General features: G+C 40.8%; 1 protein-coding gene across 1 annotated transcript in view; it reads left to right on the top strand.

Moving 5' to 3' along the window:
* Positions 1 to 13,856, top strand: part of RYBP (RING1 and YY1 binding protein) — a 76,125-nt gene extending 62,269 nt beyond the window's left edge. The window contains exons 3-5 of the mRNA XM_039477429.2: positions 9,041 to 9,217; positions 9,325 to 9,423; positions 9,826 to 13,856. Coding sequence (XP_039333363.1) covers positions 9,041 to 9,217; positions 9,325 to 9,423; positions 9,826 to 10,078 — 529 coding nt within the window. The 3' untranslated portion in view covers positions 10,079 to 13,856. The remainder of the gene's footprint in view (positions 1 to 9,040; positions 9,218 to 9,324; positions 9,424 to 9,825) is intronic.
* The last annotated feature ends 4,512 nt before the right edge of the window (positions 13,857 to 18,368 follow it).

Below are 18,368 nucleotides of genomic sequence, written 5' to 3'. Positions count from 1 at the left end.
TGTGAAGAACGAGGGATGGAGGGAGAGTTGACACATCAGAGCAGTGTGTTCTGAACATAATCATCTTAACTGATTAATGTTGAAGACATTAGATAACACCCATTTTTTTTTTTTTTTTGAGATGGAGTTTCGCTCTTGTTACCCAGGCTGGAGTGCAATGACGCGATCTCGGCTCACCGCAACCTCCGCCTCCTGGGTTCAGGCAATTCTCCTGCCTCAGCCTCCTGAGTAGCTGGGATTACAGGCACGCGCCACCATGCCCAACTAATTTTTTGTATTTTTAGTAGAGACGGGGTTTCACCATGTTGACCAGGATGGTCTCGATCTCTCGACCTCGTGATCCACCCGCCTCGGCCTCCCAAAGTGCTGGGATTACAAGCTTGAGCCACCGCGCCCGGCCGATAACACCCATTTTGATACATTTTTTAAAACGTAATTTCACTGCGCTTGCTTGGAAAGTTCTTTGGAGAATTTTGCTTAGGCAAGAAAACTTATCGTGAGTGGGAGCTGTGCAGAATTAAATTTTTATGTAGAAATATTTGTTAATGTCCTAGACACCACTCTGGTCCTTCAAAATGAACAGAGTTCAGAATGAAAGAATTGGTTAAGATTTTCTGACAAATGGTTTTTTTTTTTTTTAGTTAGAGTGGATTTTGATACTTGCCTGATTAGTTCCTTAGGCACTAAAATGTGCGTGCTTGGGCATGTTCGGATGTAATCCATGGCTATTGACAACCTCAAAGATTCTCTTCTTTATTCAGGTTTCTGTTCTTATACAAATAATTGTTTTCTGGTTATTCTGAGAAATATTTCATCCATATGTAAAAAATATGGCCAACACTTAAAATTCAAAGATCAATACTTAAATTGGAATATGAATTCTCATCATCTACCTGTGCCACTCTGTCCCTGCTAACCCCCAGAAAAACAAAACCGTATTTATGGAGTTGAAGGAATTATCATACTCTGTGCTGGTGTCTCTAAGTGATAGATACTGGTAATTGCAGAGTAGTCTTCACCTTCATTCACATCTGATTTTTTGGCCGAGTAAATAAAGACACCCTTAAACTTTTCTTCCCTTACTCAAAAGCCATTTTCTACCCTTACTGGAAATAAAAGACCATGATTACCAGAAATATTTGAGGTTATAGATGGTTTTGTCGGAGTTGTAAATGTATAGAGACCTTCAAATTGTCTTTCCATTTGGTAGGAGAAGAGTGATCATACATCTCAGTACAGAGATAACATAGTATCAGTACTCAGCATTCTTGAGATTCCTCTCACCATTACCCTCTTATAGCCCCTGCTGATCAGAAGAGTGAACACACTGCAGATGTCTTGGGCAGACATCTTCTGATAAAACTTAGGAGAGAAGTTCTCTTTGTTCTAGATTGCCCTCCCATATTTGCAAATGTTTCTGCTCCCTTATGATTCTATTCCTATAGTTAAGGCTAGACAGTAGACCAGTGATTTTCACCTGGGAGTGTTTGTTTTTTTTTCTTCCAGGGAACATTTTGCAATGTTTAGAAGCAAATTTGGGTGTCACAACTTGAGAGAGTGTAGTACTGCTGGCATCTAGTGGGCCGCTAAACATTTGACAATGCATAGCACACGCCCCCACAACAAAGAAGTATGGGGCACAAAATAATCAATAATGCTGAGATTGTGAATACTGCAATTAAGACAGTGAAGTGTTGAGAATCTTCTGAAGTGATAATGGGCTTCAAGAAAGTTTTTAATATTGAGTAATGTAATTTTTAATAACCAGTAATAAAGTTTTAAAGTATTAAAACCAATGAAGTTTTAATAACCAGTAATTAGATCACTTGACCATGAATGAATTTGTCAGAGCTGTTATTTTATACTACTTAAGTTTTTGTTTTAAAGGTTAGATTTGAGGGAGACTATAAAGTTTACCTTAGTTTAGTCAGAATCTTAATTTGATAGGTGAGGAAACTAACACCTGAGGAGGGCAAGTAGTTAAATATTTGTTAGACTGTGACTTATCTAATAGCTTTTCTTTGATGAATTACTAATTATTTTGTGTTTTGCAAGTACGGACGTTTGTGACACGAACTGTAATTTCAAAATTGTTAAATGCATTATAAGTAGGATCTTTGACAGCTTTAAAGTAATTTGCAGAGCAGATTGGAGTGCTTTAGTGTAATGTTTCTTGGAGAAAGACTTGATTTGTCAAGTTTATTTGCATCTGAAAATAGCATTTGGTTAGAGATTGTTAGTTTCTGGGATTCATCTTAATCATTGACATGGTTTAGAAGGACTTTTGTATCTTTTTTGGTGGGGGGGAAGGAGCAGTCATGTCTGAGTCACTAAACCAACAGTATGTAGTTTATAGAATGTTTGTAAAAGTATGATGTTTATTTCTGACTTGAATGAGTTACTGAGAACATAAACTGCAAACTTGCCTGCACCTCAAGAACAAATACTTTTATTTAGTTGTCTTTATTAAATACTCAATACTAAGTGTCTGAGCTAAAGGAACCTTAGAGATCACTTTAATCTTTTTCTCAACAAAGAAATTGAAGTTTGAAGAGATTATCTAACTCATCCAAAATCACAGACTTAGGGTTCCAAGATAATATAAAAGCAAAAAGGTGGGGGCGGGGGTTAGACATCTCTTCCACTAAAAGCCTATGTCCTAGCTTGTGTCACAGGGCAAGACCCCATGTAAGACAATGTTAAGACCTCACCAGAGGTCTAGGCCATTGGAATCTCTTGTTTTATATCTAATCGGCCCCTTGGAAAATGAGCGTGTATCAACACACGTCCAGAATGCACAGCACCGTGCCTCTACATGTAGTAGGCACTGGGAGAAGTCTGTTGCCTGAGTTTGAAAACGTCAGTCAGAATGCTAAATGTGAAACTGAGATGGAGAGGAGATGGTATAAGGAATGGGAGAGGGGATGGCATAAGCCAAAATGCCAGGTAGAGTTGAGATGAGAGAGGAAATAGCACAAGAAATGTTACATCTCTGACCCAGAGAGTAGGGTTGGATGTCTGCGTAGGCTTTGCTCCTTCCAGGGAGGCAGGTGAGGAGGGGTTTGCCTCTACCTGCCTTGCCTGGAGTTACAGTACCAGCAGCTGCTTTGGTGCTCACACTGCCTCCAGTGGGACAGTGATCCTGTAGCACTACTCAGACCCGATCATCAGCCAACAAAAAAAGTCTTTTACCATAGGAGAAAGTTTATGTTGAAAATAGGAGTGAAGGTATCAAAAAGAAAATGTAGCCATCATCAAGCAAAAGTATTTTCAAAACAATTTAGGAGATGTTTTTCTTTAGGTGATACAGTAAACTAACACATTGTTTGTCAATGGTCATGTTCTTTGGAGAAGTGCTGAAGGAGAGCTAAAGGGCCTATTTATTATGGGATGTCCACTTAAAATATTTGAATAACCACAAATAAAATTCGGTACAGGCACCACAGGAGAGAGAAAATGTAAGGAAACCAGATTTATAGTCTATGCTGTAAATACTTGAAGCCCACTTTTGGAAAGAAAGCTGTTCTAGTGTTAAATAAGTTTAAGATTTTTTTTCAAAATGTTTTCTTGACCTGCAATTGGTGGCAGTGTTGCTTTTTTTTCTCTCTGTCTTTGTTTTGTTTAGGAAACATTTAAGCTTGAGAAGCTGCCTTCTCAAGATTGTCTCTTTCTTTGCCCATGATGGAGCAGACTTGCACAGGCCAGTATTTGTCATGATGCTGTGGTGGCTGCTTGCAAGCGTTTTAGTCAGAGGATCTCTTATATTTCAGAAGAGTATTAATGACCCCAAGGAGCTTTTGTATAGATACTTTCCATATCAGAAATTAAAACTTAGAAATGTTTTAAATGTGAAGATACACAAGCTCTCAGACCAATGATGTCACATGCCATTACTTTTGAAAGCTCCACTGTAAACTCTTGAGTAAAAAGGCAAGTAATGTTTTAAAATTATTATGGAAATAGTTTTGACTTGTAGAACCTCCTGAAAAGGTCCTGGGGACACCCAAGAGTCTCTGGATCAACATTTTGCGACCCACTGGGCTGAGATAACTAACTGTTGCTGCCAGATTGGTTTATAAAATGGGTCTTTTGTTTTCAGAATCAGAACCACTTGTAGCTCTTCTTCTTTATTGAATATATGTTCCTGAGTTACAGAAAAGTTAATAGTGCTTTCACTTATTGGTGATCAAGCAGGGAAGTCTGTTTTCAGGGCATAAGAGACATTTGAATATCCAAAATGAGAATTTAAGGTGAAGTAGAACGTTTCAGAGTCTGCTGTTTATGAAGGTAAAGATACTTGTTACTTGCGTTGGAGCCAGTTGTATCTAACCAAGCTGTATCTGGTGAGAGATTGTGTCACACCCATGTATGGATATTGTACAATTGAAGTTCAGTGGCCTTCCCTAAAGGCATCCTCTTAAAAGGGATTTCTGCAAAACCAAAATTCTCTCTGAAATGTGCAGAAAAACTGGCAGCATGTTGGTGAGGCTCCTTCGTGCTGCTGTTGCTGTTAGACAGCATAATTAACTTTAGGATGCTAACATATGCGAAGGATTTATGTCTCTAGAACCATTTCCCAGGGCAGACTTACCAGCTTCTTTCACTTGTAAATCTTTCCACTTGCCTTCCAGTATCTGAAGACGGGTGGCAGACACATCTACGGCTGGAAAAGTAGTGCTTTGGAATGTATTATTTTTACAGGGAATTACTTTTGTGGAATGTCTATTTACATGTCCTGTTGCAAGAGTTAAGTGAATGGTACCTAATTTCATCCTCATTTCATCCTGACCTCAGCCTTGTGAAGTTAGGTGTGGCCTCATTCTCATTTCATGTAATTTATCTAAGCTCAGGAGCAGGTCTGGATAAAATCCAAACTCTGTCTTAACTCCAAAGTCTCGACTCTTCCTTTATACTACAGTGTTTCCCTATTACCTGTCAAGATGACGGAAGGAAAGATCAGGGAGAAAGGGATGACTTGAGTTTTGAAATTTTAGTAGGATCAAATTTGAGGGAAATTTTTAGTTTCCTAATGAGTAACCTAGAATGGGACCAAGACCCCCTTCAGGTCACTTAGTAGCTCCTTGCAGATGGGCCAGAGGATCTGAGAAATAGAAGACAAATGTTTACACGAAAGAGGAAAGTACTATTTAAAAGACAAAATAATTGCAAAAAGTGATACTGTTTGGGAAGCAGAGGGAAATTAATAATGTCCTGCAATGTCTGATCCTGGTAAAGTGACAGTTGAGTTTTTAATTATCCATATTATAATGATGGTTGGCTTCAGTCAAGTCATGAGATCATATAGGTTCCTTGGTATATAAAAAATACAGTGGAACAGAGTGTATGGGTTAAGTGAACAAAAACCAAATTTTATTAATCATCAAAGCCAGAGATCAGTAGTGTTTACTGGACAGTGCCATTGGGATAAAACAACTCTGATGCTCAAATATATATGTCGCTCAACTCAAATGGATTGTATTCCACAAACATATTTGCAATTTGGTAATTTACAACTTTGTTGTTTACAAAACAAAGATTAACCTCAGTGTGGCTTTAACAGGGTACTCTTGCAAAGAAAAAAAGTTATGTGCAGTTTATAAAGAATTTTCACACGTGGCCCACCTAGTTTCCTGCAGTTGGATTTTACTACCATTCCTGTTTTGTTTTTTGAATGTTTTAGTCAGCATGTGTTACAGAATAACAGCTGAGGTGTATACTTTGGTAGGTTCCAAGATGGGATGTATGCATTTTGGGACATCAGTAGTATAAAAATTCAGTCATTATTGGAGTGAGGTAAAATCTGTTCTAGCCATCCCAGTGCACATCTGTATGTCTGTACAGTGTACATGTATATGACCTTCTGGATGTAAAGACATGAAAACAGGTTGTATGAGAAGGCTTTTAATTGCAATATCATAATATGACCTATCATAAAGAATCCTGATAAAGAGTGCACTCAGTGGAGAGACCTACCCAGAGTTGTTAAATTCTTCAAGTCGTTAATTCTTGACTAATAAATTGCCAAGGCAAGGAAGGGTTAGGGGGATCATAAAAGCAGCATACAAAGAACTCAAGGGCTCAATATAAGCTGATTTGATGAAGACATTTTTTAAGTTGTAAGGAACTATGTTAATTGTAAAGTATCTTTTGTTTGAGATGGATGGGTTTATTGTCTTAATTCCACAACCTGTGGAATTAAGTTTGAAGCCTACTTTGTGTTTCTCTGCAGTGTTCGTTTATTCATCTAGTAGATAATTTCATTGAGTACCTAACTGCTTAATGCCATACTGACAATGATGATTAAGATGTGGTCTTTGTCATGGAGTAGTACACAGTTGATTGGCAGTTACGGTGTAGCATGGTAAGTGACAACTTCATAGGTTGTCTTGGAGTAAGGTAGACTCCTCCATCTCAGATTGGGTGGACCCAGTGATTAGGCTGAGATTTCTCTGGGGCCAAGCACCTGGTTTACCTTTGATTCTCTCTGTGTTTAGGATACTCTTAATTGGTGTTCAGGTATCCTCTCTTGTTCTTTCAAATTTCTTTGGCGTAAAGTACCATATTGGCTGAACTGAAATTTTTCATTAGGATGTAGATTCTGATAGTTTATTCATATTATTAACTCTGGCTTTTTTTTTTTTTTAAAACATCTGAATATTTGTTAATGTATGGTGGTTTATTTTAGCTCTAATTGAAACCGGTAATCCCTGTAGACAGCTGATCTGTGTCCTCAGTGAGTGCATGTGCAGTGTTTCGTAGCGTTTCTTATCTTTTGAAGTATTAACACAGTCATATTTCCTCTTTAAATGGAGTAAAATGTGTTAGAATAGCTGCTGCTGCTATTAGAATCTGTGTAAAAGGGAAAGTCAGCTTTCATTTAGGGGGTCCTGTGTGTTTCTTAGGGGAGAGGGGCTTAGATTAAGTACATGCCCTTTCTCCAGGGTGCTTTCACATGTGTTTGAATCCCTTGTTACTTGTGATCCAGGCTCAGGTAATGAAAAGTTTTATGATACATCATCCCATGACAAAGCTTGTATTACTAGAGGCCAATGGCTGACTTGCTCTGAGCTTGCATGTTTTTTTCAAGGTTTTCTTGCAAAGCCACAGCCAGTACTGAAACACGCAGAATATACCTAGTTCCTTCAATGCTCAGGTTAACTGTGATGCTGTCATGGCATAAGGATCTGTCCCTACCTCTCCTGCATCCCCACCTCTCCTGTCCCCACTTCTGTCCCCACCTCTCCTGTCATCTCTATCACATCCACTGCCCAAGAGGTGCTCCAGTAACCACACTTAGCTTAGGGAGCCATTTTGTTTTCTGGTAAAGAATAGCAACATTTAGCCGGGCGCGGTGGCTCAAGCCTGTAATCCCAGCACTTTGGGAGGCTGAGGCGGGTGGATCACGAGGTCAAGAGATCAAGACCGTCCTGGTCAACATGGTGAAACCCCGTCTCTACTAAAAGTGCAAAAAATTAGCTGGGCATGGTGGCACGTGCCTGTAATCCCAGCTACTCAGGAGGCTGAGGCAGGAGAATTGCCTGAGCCCAGGAGGCGGAGGTTGCGGTGAGCAGAGATTGTGCCATTGCACTCCAGCCTGGGTAAGGAGAGTGAAACTCCGTCTCAAAAAAAAAAAAAAAAAAAAAAAAAAAAAAGAATAGCAACATTTGCTGGGTGTGGTGGCTCACGCCTGTATTATCAGCACTTTGGGAGGCTTAGGCAGGTGGGTCGGGAGTTAGAGATCAGCCTGGCCAACATGGTGAAACCCCGTCTTTACTAAAAGTAGAAAAATTAGCCAGGCATGGTGACGGGCACCTGTAATCCAGCCAAGCTACTTGGGAGACTGAGTCAGAAGAATTGCTCAAACCTGGAAGGTGTGGAGGTTGTAGTGAGCCGAGATTGTGCCACTGTACTCCAGCCTGGGCAACACAGTGAGACTCCATCTCAAAAAAAAAAAAAAAAAGGCATTAGATAAGAATGCAGTAGCTTTGTTTTGGGTTTTGTTTTTCGATTTTTGTTTTCTAATTCTCCACCACTGACACTCCCATTGATGAGTCATACTTGGTCTGTCCAGTTATTTTTCTCCAGTCTGTGTTTCTCCATCCTGAGGAATTGGAGAGGGAGCTGTCGGATCTAAAGAGGGATCTCTTACATTCTGGCAGCCAGTTGTTTTACTTTGTTAATGAACCATTTGTATATTTGTTTTCCATCTTAAACTTGGAGAGTTTATTATATTGTAAATGTCTATCTAGATGAGAATGTCTTGGAGAATGAATATTATGTAGAAATAAAGCATAGGCATTCCTTTCTCCCTTTCTCTTTTAGGGCTGTGAATGGTCATACATTGTGAAAGTGTTTGGCACCACTTAGAATTTGTGAACAATAGTGCTAAGAGCCAGTGTCAGTTGGAGATTGGCACAGACATAATGGTTTATGGCACAATGAATGTGTCACTTGTGTAAGATTTTTTTTTACAGTGACGTTCAGTCTTCACTCCCTTGGGAGCTAATATGAACCAGTTACGTTTATTGCTCTATATGTGTTGTCTGTGCCAATCACAGAGCTGCAGGGGAGCAGAACAAGTTGGAATAATTAGATTGAGGAGTGAATGTCACACTTCTAATTTCATTCTCTTTTCAACGGATTACCAGTGTCCATTTAATAAAATGAGATTAACCCTCTGCAGCAGGAGTATTTGAAAGCTGTCAGTCAGTATAATCTTGATGGCTTGAAAGAAGTAGTGTTCTCAGCACTCTTAGAAACACTTGTCATGTTTTATTGGCTCAAAGACTATTTTACAGCACAGGGATGTGCATGTTAGTGTTCTCACATGGGAATGTATCATTTCCTTTGAAAAAGGGAAAGTTTAGTATCCCTACTAAATAATCCATACAAAATAATGTTGACATACATGTACCATATATTTGCATTTTGAGTTGGCAGATACCAGTAATAAAATACCTAAGGAATTGAGACCAGATAAAAATGTTTTTAAAAATTTATAAAGCAAATAGTGATATTTATATATTTTTGAACATTTTAGAAAACCTCGGATCAATTCTCAGCTGGTGGCACAACAAGTGGCACAACAGTACGCCACCCCACCACCTCCTAAAAAGGAGAAGAAGGAGAAGGTCGAAAAGCAGGACAAAGAGAAACCTGAGAAAGACAAGGAAATTAGTCCTAGCGTTACCAAGAAAAATACCAACAAGAAAACAAAGTAAGTTTCTGGTTAACTAAGTACAGGTTATTACTTTGCAGGTGAATTCCAGATATCTTCTAACTGCCTGTTTGTTTTTGTTTTTGTTTTTGTATCTCCTCATGTAGACCAAAGTCTGACATTCTTAAAGATCCTCCTAGTGAAGCAAACAGCATACAGTCTGCAAATGCTACAACAAAGACCAGCGAAACGAATCACACCTCAAGGTACTTGGAAACTAGAATGACATACTAAATTACTGCTCGGATTTATTTAATCATAATCACGAACTCAGCATGGTTTTGTGCCTTGGATTTGTAGGCTAAGAAGGTGAAGAGCTAGATGTGGGGTTGGTGGCTTTCCCCCTTTTTAAATACTGTGGCCAGAACAGGAGACAGATAAATTAATAGTAATTTTACAGTGGTCCCAGGCTTTGCGACCTGTGCTTGTTTGATGATTGCTAAAGCTGAGCAGCACACTTCGTAGTTGGCTTTGGCATGTACAGTAGGCAGTTCAGATTCATTGCCACAGTGTCATGAAGCCTTTTGCATATTGATGACATTCTGCCAGAAGCTGTTTTTGATCCATAACTTACTTAATTGGCTTTTCCCCTGTGGTGTTGCTTCTAGGCCCCGGCTGAAAAATGTGGACAGGAGCACTGCACAGCAGTTGGCAGTAACTGTGGGCAACGTCACCGTCATTATCACAGACTTTAAGGAAAAGACTCGCTCCTCATCGACATCCTCATCCACAGTGACCTCCAGTGCAGGGTCAGAACAGCAGAACCAGAGCAGCTCGGGGTCAGAGAGCACAGACAAGGGCTCCTCCCGTTCCTCCACGCCAAAGGGCGACATGTCAGCAGTCAATGATGAATCTTTCTGAAATTGCACATGGAATTGTGAAAACTATGAATCAGGGTATGAAATTCAAATCCTCCACCTGCCCATGCTGCTTGCATCCCTGGAGAATCTTCTGTGGACATCGACCTCTTAGTGATGCTGCCAGGATAATTTCTGCTTGCCATGGGCATCTGGCCACCAAGGAATTTCGCACCCTGACGATTACTCTTGACACTTTTATGTATTCCATTGTTTTATATGATTTTCCTAACAATCATTTATAATTGGATGTGCTCCTGAATCTACTTTTTATAAAAAAAAAAAAAAAAAAATCTGCTGTGCACAATTTTCCATGTACATTACAACTGGTTTTTTGTTTTTGTTTTGTTGGGGGGAGGGTTGGGAGGGGGAGGGAACTTTTATTTATTGTGTTCACAGACTCCATCCTTTCAGCATATCCTTTTAAGTTTAGTTCTTTCTTCCAGTTATACTATGTACTATCAGTTTTGATATAACTATATATATATAAATATAAAATTATATATAAAGGGTTATTTGAAACCAATCCATGGCAACGCTGGTGCTTGATACACTGTGAAGTGAATACAACATTGAACAGTTACAGATCTGGGACAGTCCCTTCTATGAAAGTGCTGAAATTTAATTAAAATCAGTCTTACATAAAGTATGTTCCAATCCACGTGGGAACTTGACTCTCTCATCTGTCTAAAGAGTACTGGACGATATAAAAAAATATATTTTTTAGACAATGTGATCTCAAATTGGAAGACTGCTCCAGATAGCCTGCATTTGCAATGGAATAACTGACAAATCACAAGTGGTTAGTTGGGGAGGGCTTTGATCATTCAAAAGTAACTAACTAAACTAGCTCCAGAATGCCAAGTATTCGTGTAAATTACGGTTACATGTTATCATTTGCTGTTCTTACATAAGCACTCATGAAAATATGGTATTCTGTAACTCGAATTCCATCCATTTTCCAGACCTCTACTCATGTCTGAGGTAAATCTAGAAATTGTCTTAGTCTTAGGATTGAAACAGTCTGTAAACTGTATTTTTGGTCTATACAGGAAGCAATCCCTTGTTTCTGCTTTCCCCATGATGTTGCAGTGGTGGTGGTTGTCGTTAAAATTTGTTTGCCTCATCTCCCCTCATCTCATAAACCTTCACTCTACTGATTGAGTCGTGAGCATTCTCTGTTTTTCCTTCTCAAAACCGTCTATGATTTGTTTTACTGAACAAAGGTTATCAACCACACGTCCAGTCCTGACATGGAGCTTTTCAGTGTTTGGAGACATTTCTCGATTCCCCTGCTGTGGTAGGAACTCCAATGGTGAAGGCCTTGCGCGCCTGCAGCCAGAATTGCAGGGAAAGCTCGTACTTGCTGCCAGCAGCATGTAATCCTTTTTTCTTCCTGGACATAATGATAACTTGAGCAAACTGTTCTATTTCATTCTCTTCACTCTTTTTACTGTCTTGCCAAAAAAAAAAAAAAAAAAAAAAAATCGATCACTAATACGATTCCACCTCCTTGTCCTTATTAAAATAATTTTTAAAAAATTTGTTTTGCTTTTGTTTGGATGTGGGGTCTCTCTTCTATTTGACTTTTACATTTTAGATACAGAGTTTGTAGTACTTCAGAGACATTTCAAGCATGAGAATTTGAGGTTACCTCTCTTTATTTGACCTTCCTTTAGGGACTCACAGGAGGGCAGCCCAATTTGTAATGAAACACCGCATTTTGGTGTTAAAAAACCTGGTTTGCTTAATAATAGAAGTAATTTCTGTCTGTGGAGGCAACAGATAAAAAAATTAACAGCTTGAATTGAGTAGCCAACTGGAAAGGTTCCTTTCACATTTACATTAAAACTATTCTGTAGCCACTAATGTACCATAATTTAACTCGTTTTCTCAAAGGTCTAGATGATAAAGCAGTGCCATTCGTTGCTGTGGTCCTATTCTCAAGTGCATGGACAATGTTCCCCCCTTTTTAAAATAATGCTTGTGTCTGGGATGCAAGTTACGCTTATCTTTTTAAATACATTTTTAAAGTATTTATTAATGAACCAAAGGAAATCAGATGCTTTCTGTAAGCATCAGAATATATAATACATAGTGATTTGACTATGAATTTTAAATCCACATTTTAATATTAGTGGGATATTGCAAAGACATTCCTTCTAAAGTTTTAATATTCCTTTTATTAAGGGTCTCAGGGAGGGTAAATTAGTCAGCCATATTTATTTTCCAGAGGTTTAAGGAATTGCTGTTTTTTAAATTAACTTTTTAAAAAAACACTTAAATGCCACCAAACTCATGTAGGTTGCACTGCTTTTTGAACCAGTAAGTGTTGGTATGCACTTTCTTCAGACACACTGTGTACTTTTTCAAAAACTAGTTTCATGTAAAGTGATTGGACCCCATAGATTAGTGGAAAAAGCTGATTAACCAGCTACTCATAGGCTGCTAATTCATTCATGCCAATGTTTCGGTTTTTCAGTTTTGCCTCCATGATAAAGAATAGGGAGGGGTGAAGGAAGGGGAAGACTGCTTTAGTACCAGTGGCATGAAATTGCCATCTTTGTAGAAACTGCAGCTAACAGTGGGAGTTACCTAAGCAATCAGATATTACAGGGCCAGCCCTTTAGCTGCTGTGGGGTATTCTGTTGGGGTAGTGAGGTAGTAGGTACTGTAGACTTAATTTTGGAAATGGATGACATCCCTCAGGCATGTATTCTGGAAATGGAATTCCTGTAACTTACGTATCTGCAGTTTGCCCTACAATTAGTAGGCAGCGTGTAAAAACACTAGTGTAGATTATAAAGATATATATGAAAAGAGGACCAGAAATACTTGGTATTCAGTGGCACAGAAAAAAGCAGGTTAAACAAACAAAAAGCACAGTGTTATGCTTGCAAGTTTCCATTTGTTTTAATACCACGCAATCTCACTCGTGCGTGTGTGCGCGCACAGAGCTTACCTGACTTGCTCTGCTTGAGTCACGCAGTTAAAGACATCTTGACACCCACAAAATATTCTAATCAAAACCTTTCAGTTTCAATCTGGATATTTAAAAACATTGGCAGAAGCTTCTGTGAGTTTAGTTCCACTAAGATGTTTCACCTGCCTTACCAAGACCATTCTCAGTCTACTTTTTTAAGCTGCCGTATCTTAAATTATTGAAAATTTATTAATTGCTGAATATATAATAACCTTTGCTTGTATGTAACCGAAAATGGTTTAAGAGCCAACATTTAGAGTATGACAATGGAGCTGAACAGTTTTTAATGCGCAAGCAGTTCTGTTCTTGTGTATGACTTGTAACCTTAATTTACTGTGTAAAGATGGTTACATTATTTCCTTAGCTTTGTTTGTTGGAGACAAATAGAGAATGCTTGTTAAGTATGTCAAAACAATCTTGTGAATTTTTGTTAATGTATTATACGAGCTATATTTTTCATTTGCCCAGAAAGACAGCTTGTATAACGCTTTTGGAAGTTTCTGCTCTGTAATGTCTTTAGAGCTGACAGTCTGTTAGGTTTGTTTTTTTCTTCATGCTAAAGTGTCAGTTGGTGGTTTTGTGAACTGGTCAAAAATTCACAGGTCTTAAATGTTTTGGGGGAAATTTATATTGGACACTGCTCTTTGTCTAGCAAATAAAAGATGTTAATATATTCCTGTTACTGGCATGTGCACGACTATGTTATTAGAAGCCACTTTATCATTTTCCTGCTTTAAATAGAAATGTCTATTTATGAATTCTGCTTGTAGTTTTTTCACAAATAAAATAGTAAAATTTACATTGGAAATCTTTATTTTTGTGTGTGTAGGTTTTAGCCTTTAGAATAGTTTTTAACCTGTGGAATATTTCCAGTGTGAGCAGGAAGCTTACTTTGTGTTTTAGAACTTGTTTATGAGAAGCTGAAGTAGCTCTAAGTACATGCCTCAGAGATGCAAAAGAAAACCTAACTGAGCAAAAGAACCACCAAAATTTGGAAAAAAATGAACTGTCTCCTAAGTGTAACCTTTGAGATAGGTTGCAGTGACCCAAAGGTAGGAAATGGAATTAAAGAAAGAAAATGGAGATGATGCTACAAATGCTAATTGAGGATGGAAAATCCTCAAAAGACAACCCGTGCTTCTGGCCAACTGCAGCTAGGTCAGCCCGGTCTCAGAGATGTAAACAAAGTGTGTTATTAAACCTAAAAGCCACACAAGTGAAGCTCACTTATACTGCCCCATGCTAGCGACACTCCCGCCTGCTGCTGAGGCATAACAATCTATTCCAAAGAATTAAGAAACCACTTAAAACACATCAGGATCTATACCGGATTGTTTTGGCCTGGGTCTGCACCTGAACCAGTGCTGGAAGGAAGAGAGTGTAAATAGTGCAAGATGTTGACTTGAAAATGGGTCTGTTCTGGCAAAAGAAAACAGCAAGTTCCGTTCTGCTTCGTCCTCGGCTTTCAGTACCGAACATGATCCAAGTTTGGCCCCTCAGAAGGCTTGGAAACTATCTGGAAGGGTTGAAGGACAGGGTTTGGATGAGGCCTCTGACGTTTTCCACAGGCCATTTTGAATACAGACATGCAATCTGTTAACTTCATGCCCCTGCTTTTGTGCCTGAGGAGTTCGGTGTGAGGGGCCACCACTGTTGGTGGCACAGGTACCATCCTTTGCAGGAGGATGGGAGCTGCCTCCCAATACGAGGTGTGGGCCAAAGCAAGTGCTTGGCCTTTGCAGGGGAAGCCCAAGGAAGAGCTGTGTCTTTCCCAGTTGTGAGGAAAAGGAGGCAAAAGGCTTTTCTCTAGTTCTCAGCCAAATTCTAGCATTACGGTACACTGACTGCCCAGAATCCCATGGCTAGAGTGTAGCAGGATCGTGCAAGCGGCTCTTCCTGAATTATTCTTGATGGAGGGTAGAGTGGTGACTTCAGCCAGCGAGTGCCCAGGCTTGTGCTCTCTGATTTCATAGCCATGCAGCATGGAAATGGAAACCAGCCAGAGTCTGCTTGGGGCAGTGAAAGAACAGGAGGGATGTCCCGGAGGCCCTTGCTCTATCATGCCCTTGACCTCCCAGCGGTTCTGGAAGGCCACTCCTAACCCTTCAAACTGTAGCAAGGAAGGTTAGAGCCATCTTTGTGTTAGGATCAAAACTCCTGAGGAGGTTCTGTTTGCTAACCACTGAGAGAAGCCCATGGCCTGTCTTTAGAGCTGCTGTCAGGAACGCACAATGGAAATGGACAACTAGATACTGCGGGGAGGGCTCTGATTTTCAGAGACGGGATCCTAGGCCGTGTCTGGAAGCCTGGGGAGTGAAGGGAGATACGCAGGTGTTACATTCTGCCTGATAGTGCCTCTCTCCAGCGATTAACCACAAGGCCGGGTGGGGGCTCCCTATAAGGCATCCAGTCCCTAAGCATTGATATAGTCCCAAATGTGCATCAGCGCAGTGCTGGTTATAATGACAGGGAATAATTTGTGGAGGGAAGGGCACAGGCTGAAACTGGCCCATTCCTGCAGGTGCTCTTGTCCTAGACCTAGAGTAAGTGACACTGATCCCAACTGTTCTCCTACCCGCCTCCAGCTTGTGCCAGACATCACTAATCAGTCACAGTGCTGCTTTCCAGCTGAATCTAGACTCAGAATCCTCATCGGAGATCATTCACATGTCTTCCTGAGGTGCAACCGTGTGCCATTTCTTCCCAAACAAAACCCACCTCAAACAACTGGGAAACCCTGCAGGCAGTTTTGAATCAATGCTTCTATTGTGGAATCATGTGAATCCAAGAATGTCAGCTGAGAGGCTTGGAGGAGTCCAGAGGAAGAAAATCAAATATCCAACATCCAACTCTAAAAAAGAGTTCAACTTCCTGTTCAGAATAGGGCCCGACCAGAGGATTCTTAGGGGGACCGGTGCTGAGCACTGTAACTTTAAATGCAGCCCTGAACCCCAGACCTGAAGGCCTGCTGGTATCTTAACCTACAGACCAGACCGGAACGTACCTGCCCAAGCTGTCCCACTGGTTCTGTCAACCCCTGACTCTCAAATAACAGAGCAGAACACCACACGGATATGATTCCTAGAAACAGCAGAACGAGGCCAGACTCTTACCTCTGACTGCCTTGGTGACCTTGGGCAAGTCAACTGACCAGGCTATTGCCTTCCATTTTCAAATAGGGATTAGAAATGTACGTGCTCCTGCTGTGTTCTCTGCTCCAAGAAGTCATGGCGCAGTGCCCCCAGAGGTGGGTTGTGTGTTACCATGTTTTTTATTATGGGGAGCCAAAGCTTTTTTCCGAACTTTCATTCTGATGCTTCACTGATAACACCAGAAATGACGAGAGTTTGTTTTGTGATTGTTTTATTGTGTTTTCAAGTTTTAATTAATGAATTTTCCCGTCCTAAAGCAAAGAGCAAAGTTGGTTAAAGCCTGCATGTAAATAAAGTCCAGTAGGATTTTTGACACCTGCTTGATGTTGCTGTATCTACAGTGTTATAATGAATATGGCTTTTCATCATTAAACATTTGATTTTTTAAAAATGAGTTTACTGTCCTGTTGCTATTGAAAAGGCAAAGGGTGAAAGTTGGTGGGAGAAGTAGGGATGTGCACTGTACCTGCCGTAAGCACGCAGTAGAAGCTTACTAAACGTTAGTTGCTGGGTTGCGCGTAAATACACATATGCGTACACACACGTATATCTTCTTGAGAATGGCTTTTTAAAAATTGGTACATAAATGCAACAGGCTTCTTGCACAGAGAAGTTTGAGCTCCAAACCCCTAGATCCGACACAAACACACTCACGGAGTGAATTCTAGATGAGAATCATTTTTTCAGCTGAGTAATTCAGCCATCACAGCAGCTCCAGAATGAGGAGAGCTCTGTGTCTGGGAGCCAGGCAGATTTATAAATTGTATTCATTGCCTCTTCGCATTAAAAGGAATTTGTACCTGTTTGGAGAAGTCTCCAGTAGAGTTATCTTATTGGTTGGAATTATAGCAATCTAGAAAATGTGTGAATTCAAGGCATTCCCAAGAGGCAAGAACCTCTAATAAATTATACCGTGAAGTTCCAAGGAACTCCTGCTTGTAGAAATCATCCTGACAATGCATGGGAAGACAGCAATTAAACAGGGGAATAGGAGAGAGAATTGCGGGCGGCTTCCATTCGTCTTGGAACAGTCAGCAGCCTCTAGTGCTGTTAATGAGTTGACTGTGTTGTGGTGTCGCCTGTGGCCTGTGCTGGCCGGCAAGTTGGGAACAGCTTTGGTGGGCTGCCGAGCAGAGGCAGGGCTCGCCCCCCTTCTGCAGAGGTTGATCAATTCCAAGTGGGAGCTTAGGCCCAGATGAGACTGAGCGAACTGGAAATGGAGACACATGTGAGTGGAAGTGGTGCTTATTAGTCTTTTTCTGTAGAATAGTAAGGCGGCTGTAAGGATGGAGTGAGCTGATGAGGTCCTGGCTCCTGGTAGATGCCCGGAAAATGACAGTTCCCTGCTCCACCTGGGTACTAACTCAGGTGTCCTGCAACCTGCTATTTCCCACCGTAGGGGCCACATTGGGAACCTCTGTAGCTTTACAATGTGACTGCTCATTCATGTTCAGGTATCTAATGGTTACAGATAGGACCACTCAGAGCCGATAATACAGTCCCAACCGCAGAAGAGGGAGGGTTCTGGCATCCTAATCGCAGACCAGAAAATGCTCCTAGAGCATCTGCATGCCAACAGCACAGCCTGGCCCAGCACACCGTGGCAGGGAGCCGCACTCCCCGCCTTGTGGGTTTCTCGTCCATCGTTTTCTGGGAGAGATCTAACAGTGTACTCTGGCTGTCAGTAGCACTCTTGAATCTGCTCTCATCTTAGTCACACTCCTGCTTAAGTGAGTCGTTCTTGACTCCCTGGACACCAGCAGCCTTTCTTCCTGACAGCAGGTGAGAGGCTGGCAGCCTCTTGACGTGACCATTCACTTCAGTGCTTTCGAAAATCCCCGGCTGCCCCACGACCCAGACATCTGAAGATTTTGCTTAATAGACTCCACTGCCAGAAGGTGTGCTGGGACTTGGTGAACCCAGCCTTGGGACTTGCTCTGACTGCACCGGGGTAATTCCCTCATCAGTGCCTACCCTTGCCTTCCTGGAAAAGGCTGGCCCTCCCAGGGGGAAGAAAGGAAAGGTAGCACACCACCTGGCACATGGCAGGAGCTCAGTAGACGATATCACTAGCCAAAGTATGGAGTTTGGTGAAATGCAAATTCAACATGTATTCTAAGAACAAAAGGCAAGACCTCAGAAATTTCCTGCTCTTAGTA

This window comes from Saimiri boliviensis, chromosome 8, assembly GCF_048565385.1.
Source record: "Saimiri boliviensis isolate mSaiBol1 chromosome 8, mSaiBol1.pri, whole genome shotgun sequence".
Lineage (NCBI taxonomy): Eukaryota > Metazoa > Chordata > Mammalia > Primates > Cebidae > Saimiri > Saimiri boliviensis.
Note: the sequence above shows the minus strand (reverse complement) of the source record. Positions and strands in the feature narration are given on the sequence as shown.